Source organism: Diaphorina citri, unplaced genomic scaffold, assembly GCF_000475195.1.
Source record: "Diaphorina citri unplaced genomic scaffold, Diaci psyllid genome assembly version 1.1 scaffold2885, whole genome shotgun sequence".
Lineage (NCBI taxonomy): Eukaryota > Metazoa > Arthropoda > Insecta > Hemiptera > Psyllidae > Diaphorina > Diaphorina citri.
The window spans coordinates 2,005-10,105 of NW_007380298.1; the positions used below are offsets into that span (position 1 = coordinate 2,005).

The following is an 8,101-nucleotide window of genomic DNA, read 5'->3' on the forward strand; positions in this document are numbered from 1 at the left end:
ACCTTTCTCTACAATATTGAGAAAAAGAACCTAGGTTATTCAGAGGTGTGGACGGCCCAAAGTTCTGACCTACTAGATCCAACCTGAATAATATACTTGAAACTCATTATGTAAATTTATTAAATAAAGATTGGGAAAATATGTCTCTGAAAAAGTATCAAACAAATCCAGACCAATTCACGTCAAGGTACCTACTGGACAAAATTCCGATAGCAAAAATTTTTAGTCCGTCCTTCCTTTATTATTACAATAGTAATAAAAAGGTATAAGGGACGGACTATTGTATTCGCTTCGGTGTCACATCTCAACGGGTATTAGCCCAGATTAGATCAAGTGGTCAAACAATTGTAATCCTAGCTAATAATATATATTCTATAAGTGGAATACAGACGAAATGTGCGATATATGTAACATGAGGGCCCTAGAGGATGTTGAACATTTTCTTATGTACTGCCTCCAATATAATTCACTTCGGGTACATTTCCTTCATGATCTGATGTTGAAATATGACAAGAATTTAAGTGGTATAGGTACATACTATACTAAATACTCAGGACAAACACGAAACAGCAAATATATTTTATTATGTACAAGGGGCATTAAAACTCAGGTCATTTCTAAGAAATGAATAAAAATAAGAAGATCAACTAAAATGAATAAAGGTGATTTTATCAGAAGATTATAATAGACATTATAATTACATAGGCAGGTAGGTAGATACATTTAAATAATCAGATTTATAACATGCATTAGGTAATTTTTCTTTAGTAAACAATCAGGTTAGGTACATTTTTATTTTATTTTTCATTGTAGGTACCTACTCTAGATTTTTTAGGTGTATAATAGGTGGAAATCAATTGTAAATTTTTAATACTTAGTAATAAAAAGGTATAAGGGACGGACTATTGTATTCGCTTCGGTGTCACATCTAGAAATGGAAGGCCAAGTGGTGAAGCATTTGTTGAAGTAGAAGATGAGGTAGATATGGAGAATGCCCTCAGGAAAAATAAAGAATATGTTTTTACTTTTTTCCCCCCACTTTTGGTTCACTTTGTGTTCTTATTTTTGTTCTCTGAAGATAACTTTTTGAGTTTTCAGGTGAGAAATATTATTATTATTTTTTACCATAAAAAAAGTTCTAAAAGAAATCGTTTCGTTGGTTTGTATAAGTCCAAGACAACAAACCTTATCTTTTAGAATGAAATCCGCCCCGTGCGGGAATCGAACCCGCTACCTAGCGCTTACGAGGCAAACGCTCTATCCCAAGCTACTATAAGCTTAAGGAATTATCTTATAATACATGCTTACTTCTGTCTGCAATTTAATTCTTCTAAGCTTTGTCTCAAGAGCTTGTAAATTGATTTCGACTTAGCAATTAAGACCTTTTCCCCTGGCTCAAGCACATACAAGTACTTTCCATATGAGTTCAAGTTCAAGACTTTGCAAACTTGTGTAGGTAGTATGTAGATTTTATGAAAAGCCACAACATGAAGCTTGTGTACACATGGGAAAAGTTCCCCAAGGGGATTTTCAGGCACGGTAACAGAGCTTTCGTTCATAGGGGTTGCAGGATAAATATGTAAATCTAATGACAGGATAAATGCTCCTAATTTTTTTATTAAATAAATAAAAATCAATAGACAATTAGCCGTATTAAAAAGTCAATTTGCCAGCCTAGTTAGCTTAGTTGGTAGTGCGTCTGCCTTGTAAGCGCTAGGCCGCGGGTTCGATTCCCGCCCGGGGCGGATAACCGATGATCTTTTTCCTTCTTCTGTCCCCAGAATAAGATCGTGAGTGTGGACGACTGTAATGTGAAGCTACAAATATGGGACACTGCAGGACAGGAGAGGTTTCGGACCGATACATTGAAGTGTTCAAAGTAAGGCGGCAAGAGATGGACTGGAAGTTACAGCACACTGGTATTGTTGAAGGTAAAAAAGATGACATTGCCCAATTCTTTGATGGTCTTGAAATTATATCTAATGGCATTACCCTTGTAGAAGATCCATTTAATGGGAGACCTACTGGAGAAGCCTATGTACAATTTGTTGACAAAGAAACTGCAGAGCTGGCTCTTCAAAAACATAAAGAGAGGATTGGTCACAGGTACATCTTCTTCACAGGTCACAGGTACACAGTGCAACACCGGGCCCCACGATGTGAAACATCTATTCCAGTGTCCAGCAGCACCCACAAACCTGGACGTCACCACACTTTGGACGGACCCAACGGAGGCGGCACGCTTTCTTGACCTGAGGACGGCAGAGGAGGTCGATGTATGATGCTAATACAACAACAACAACAACAACAGGTACATTGAAATATTCAAATGCACACTTGAAGAAATAAGAGCTTCCACACATGGTGGTGTTGGCAGAGGAGCAAACAGATTTGGTGGAGGAAGGGGTTGCTTCAATAATGATAGGTGGAATGACAGACCTGGTGGTTTTGCTGGACCAAGGCCTGGTGACCGATGGGTGAATGAATCATCTGGCCCTGGTCACCATACTGTTCATATGAGAGGTCTGCCATTCCGTGTTAATGAGAAAGATATTGTTGACTTCTTCAGTCCAGTTGTTCCCGTTTATGTTGACATTAATTATAAAAACGGTCGTCCCTCTGGAGAAGCTGATGTATACTTTGCTACTCATGAAGATGCCATGCAAGCTATGTCCAAGGATAGAACCAACATACGACATCGTTATATTGAACTTTTCCTCAACTCCTCCAGTCCTAGAGGAGGTGTTGGTGGTAGTGGATTTAGTAGGTCAGAACTTTGGGCCGTGCACACCTCTGAATAACCTAGGTTCTTTTTCTCAATATTGTAGAGAAAGGTAGAGCTAACTTTATGATATGTATGTCTGCTGAGAGATCCAATATCAACATGATGTATAATTGTATATACATATAGAGCAGACTTTGTTTTTATGTCATGAGATTGACCTTATCTTGCTCTCCAGATTTTTCTGTCTCCTGCAGACTTTTTCTCTCCACACCTTTTCTCTCGTCTGTTTTCAGTCCGTCCTTCCTTTACTATTACAATAGTAATAAAAAGGTATAAGGGACGGACTATTGTATTCGCTTCGGTGTCGTCTGTCACTCTGTATGTCCCCATAGAAGGACTTATCCAAACCTAGTTGACCTATATCAAATTAAAGGTCTTTTTACCAGGATCACGAAAATGGTGGTGCAAATTTTGTCCAGAGAACCAAAAAAACTAGTTTTGGGGGGGATTTTTTTTCACATTTTCTCACACAAATGAGCTCTGATCTTGAAATTTTTCGCGACGACCTATGAACTCAAAGCGAGAAAGTTTTAGATACAAAAAAAAAAACTAGTTTTTGGGCGATTTTTTTCACATTTTCTCACACAAATGAGCTCTGATCTTGAAATTTTTCGCGACGACCTATGAACTCAAAGCGAGAAAGTTTTAGATCTTTCCTTTCCAGTGGGTCAGATAACCTATTTTCTCAAATTCTGAAAATAGTCACTTTGAAAATGAAATCTACTAACTTTGAAAGTGAAATCGACCACATCCGGTGGATTCAACTGGTTTGGTCTGTAGTGGACGAGATGTGAGTTGGAATTGATGGAATCGTTAATTAAGGACCGGTTTTAGCGTTACCTATGTTAAGCTACGCCGAGGAAGGCCAATAAATGAATGGGTGACTTGAACATTATATTGAGAATAAAGGGAGCTCTAGTCTTGATTTTAAATCATTACATGAAAGTAAAATCAAAAAATCAAACCAAGAATAATGATAAACTGAATATTAAACAAATTAGGTAGGTACCTACTGATTTTCTCTAATCACGATCGAATAAACTACGGGCTGAAAAATTCCCGGAGGGACGGGCCCAGCTTGTTACTTTTTTACCCCTTCTTTATTTTTCTTTCCCACCCGTTCTTCTTTGTCTGCCCTTTCTACATAATAGACTTAATTTCAGAGTCTTGTCTTCACCTTCTCTTTTTTCATCTTCCTCTTCCTTCTCCTTCTTCGTCTTCTTTTTCGTCTTCGTCTCCTTCTTCTCCTCCTTTTTACTTCCCTTATCTTATTTTACGGTAAACTCTTCTTTTTTTTCTATTTTTCTCTTCGTCGCCTTATGTTTTCTGTTCTCCTTCTCTCTCTCTCTCTCTCTCTCTCTCTCTCTCTCTCTCTCTCTCTCCCCCATCTCCACCCTCTCACTTCACACCTACTAGGTAGTCTCTCACCTTTTCTCTCTCCTTCTTTCTCTCTCTCTCTTTTCTCCTACATTCTCTTTCTACCTCTCTTTCTTTTTCTTATCTAATAATATATAAAAATGAATGTGTGTGTGTTTGTGTGTGTATGATGGGTGTGTGTGGGATGGATGGGTGTGTGTGTTTGTGGGATGTGTGTGCATGTGTGTGGGGGGGGGTGAAGCAACGCGACGGGTTCGCTCTAGTCACTCATAAATCTAAGAACACATCTCCAGAATACCCACATACGAGAGGAAGGAAAGAGGAGAGGAAGGAAAGAGGAGAGGGAGGAAAGAGGAGAGGAAGGAAAGAGGAGAGGAAGGAAAGAAGAGAGGGAGGAAAGAGGAGAGGAAGGAAAGAGGAGAGGAAGGAAAGAGGAGAGGAAGGAAAGAGGAGAGGAAGGAAAGAGGAGAGGAAGGAAATAGGAGAGGAAGGAAAGAGGAGAGGGAAGAAAGAGGAGAGGAAGGAAAGAGGTGAGGAAGGAAAGAGGAGAGGAAGGAAAGAGGAGAGGAAGGAAAGAGGAGAGGGAGAGGTAGGCTTCAGAAGTACGTATGGAGAGGGTTGGGAATTGAATTAATGTCTGAAGCAAAATAAAAAGGATTAAGACGGGAGAGAGAGGGAGAGGGAGAGATAAGAAAAATACAGTAGGCGGAGAGAGAAAGAGAGAGAAGGAGGAGATAAAAAAAAGAGAGAAAAAAGGTTAAAAGGGTGACTTTATCAAGTAACCGAGATATAAAGGAGAGAAAGAGAGAGATAGGAGGGATAGATAGGAAGAAAGAAAAAAGACAGAGAGAGAGAGAGATAGAGAGGGACATGTCTGAAGCAAAATAAAAAGGATTAAGACGGGAGAGAGAGAGAGAGATAAGAAAAATACAGTAGGCGGAGAGAGAAAGAGAGAGAAGGAGGAGATAAAAAAAAGAGAGAAAAAGGTTAAAAGGGTGACTTTATCAAGTAACCGAGATATAAAGGAGAGAAAGAGAGAGATAGGAAGAAAGAAAAAAGACAGAGAGAAAGAGAGATAGAGAGGGGGAGAGGGAGAGAGAAAGAGAGAGAGAGAGAGAGAGAGAGAGAGAGAGAGAGAGAGAGAGAGGAAAGAGACAGGAGAGAGAGAGATAGAGAGGGAGAGAGGAGGAGAGGGAGGGAGAAAGAGAGAGAGAGGAAATAGAAATGGAAGGGAGAAAGAGAGTAGAGAGGGAGAGAGGAGGAGAGGGAGGGAGAAAGAGAGAGAGAGGAAATAGAAATGGAAGGGAGAAAGAGAGAGACAGTGTCCTGTGGAGATGGAAAATGTGTTTTGTAAGTCGAAAGCAATACATTTAATAGACGTGCTGAAACACCAGGCTAGGTAAGCAGGTTTATACCTATGTACATAATTATGTGATTTACCAAATTGTTACAGTCGCGTCCTTGGACCATACCGGGATATCATACCAAATCTCATCACTTTACGACAAACCGTTCTTGAGATGGGCTGAAAACAGACCATAGGCTAAAAGTCACTTTTTTGACATCAGGGGATCCCAAAACGGATATTTCCAACCATTTCCCGATTTTGAAAATTCGGACCGATTGCAATACTTTCATATCTACAATGTAGATAGTAGGTACCTACTTAACATTCACAACAGGATGGTACCTAGTATTTACCTATATGAAGGCAGGTACCAAGGTAGGTACATATCAGCTGTAACTAGTACCTAGTTTGTGTACCTATGTACTTATCTACGAGTATTATAGGTAGATACATAATATATGTAATAGGGTGGCCCTTATTTTTCTAATGTTTGAAATTAAAGGTGCTCCCCCCTCCTAAAATGGTTCAAATATAAAAAAAAAAGTTTCAGCTCGATCGGAAAAAAGTTAACCCATGAAACAACGAGCTCAAAGTTTTTTTTTTTTTTTTTTTTAAAAAAAAAAAGAAAACACCAGGGTAGGTATTTAGGTAAGCAGGTTTATACCTATGTATGTGATTTACCAAATTGTTACAGTCGCGTCCTTGGACCATACCGGGATATCATACCAAATTTAATTTCATCGCTTTACGACAAACCGTTCTTGAGATATTTTGTATACAACTTATTACTTTTTCCCATTTAAACCTGTACATACGTACAGACCATGGGCTAAAAATCACTTTTTTGACATCAGGGGATCCCAAAACGGATATTTCCAACCATTTCCCGATTTTGATATGTCGTTCCGCGCTAATACTCTACGCTGAATTTTATGACTTGATTTGCAGACTCGAACCACCAACCTCCAGATCCAGAGTCCACCGAGCAGCACTGAAGTTGAATTAGCGAGGAAAGTAGTGCACCTGATGCTTACTTGGTACCTTGATATATATCATATACCTACTATCATATAACTACATTATTATAGATAGGTACATAGTTATACCTACATAGGTAAGTACGTATTTACAGATGTTTTTTCCACCTACACACGTTTTGTTTGTCTACAATCGAGTGAACTACCTACATAAATAAAAATAAGGTGTCTAGGTAGGTAGGTATAGGTACCTAACACTAGATTGGCAATAACCTACAAAGCCCCCATATGCGACATGAAATAATATACCTACAATGTAGGTAGTAGGTACCTACTTAACATTCATAACATGATGGTACCTAGTATTTACCTATAAAGGCAGGTACCAAGGTAGGTAGGTACATATCAGCTGTAACTACATAGTATCTACCTAGTTTTTGTACCTACATATCTACGAGTATTATAGGTAGATACATAATATGTAATAGGGTGGCCCTTATTTTTCTAATGTTTGAAATTAAAGGTGTCGGAGCGAAGCGACGGAATTCAGCTAGTAATTATCATATACCTACTACCATAATTATAACTACATTATTATAGATAGGTACATAGTTATACCTACATAGGTAAGTACGTATTTAGGTACAGATGTTTTTTCCACCTACACACGTTTTGTTTGTCTACAATCGAGTGAACTACCTACATAAATAAAAATAAGGTGTCTAGGTAGGTAGGTACCTAACACTAGATTGGCAGTAACCTACAAAGCCCCCATATGCGACATAAAATAATATATCTACAATGTAGGTAGTAGGTACCTACTAACATTCATAACATGATGGTACCTAGTATTTACCTATGAAGGCAGGTACCAAGGTAGGTACATATTATCAGTTGTAACTAGTACCTAGTTTGTGTACCTACATATCTACGAGTATTATAGGTAGATACCTACATAATAATTATGTAATAGGGTGGCCCTTATTTTTCTAATGTTTGAAATAAAAAGGTACTCCCCCCTCCTAAAATGGTTCAAATATAAAAAAAAAAGTTTCAGCTCGATCGGAAAAAAGTTAACCCGTGGCACAACGAGCTCAAAGTTTTTTTTTCTAAGAGGTTTGACAGAGGGAACTGTAACTGCTATGGTCTTATCGTCTCGAAATCGAAGAGAGAAGGAAGACAGGATAGGAGAAAGCCAGCCGTTCCGAGAACGAACATTATCCCTTCAGGATAAAATCCGCCCCGGGCGGGAATCGAACCCGCGGCCTAGCGCTTACAAGGCAGACGCACTACCAACTAAGCTAACTAGGCTGGCTTAACGTTTAACTTCTTTAAAGCAAGCGAGCGACTGCCAGCCTGGTTAGCTTTATACGCTTGGTGGCGAATTTTGTCCTGGACAGATAAGGTTCGTTTTCGGAAGGGCTATAGGCGGCTGTCTTCCTCTTCGATTGCGAGACCACAAGACCTTCGTTGTCAGAGCTAAACCCTCTAACAAGCCTCTTTTTTTAATATTATCAAATAGGTGATACCTATAATATCTAATGCAATTCGTACCTAATTAATAATAATAATAATAATAATAATAATAATAATAAAAAAAAATAATACAAACAC

At 38.7% G+C, this 8,101-nt stretch overlaps 1 protein-coding gene across 1 annotated transcript; it reads left to right on the top strand.

The window, feature by feature from the left end:
- Positions 1–909: 909 nt before the first annotated feature.
- On the top strand, positions 910–2,801 carry LOC103519688 (heterogeneous nuclear ribonucleoprotein H-like; the record flags this gene model as incomplete). The annotated part of the gene is made up of 3 exons (XM_008484778.2): positions 910–1,017; positions 1,850–2,106; positions 2,312–2,801. Coding segments are annotated over 3 exons (855 nt in total), but the record flags the coding sequence as incomplete, so codon positions are not given.
- Positions 2,802–8,101: the final 5,300 nt, after the last annotated feature.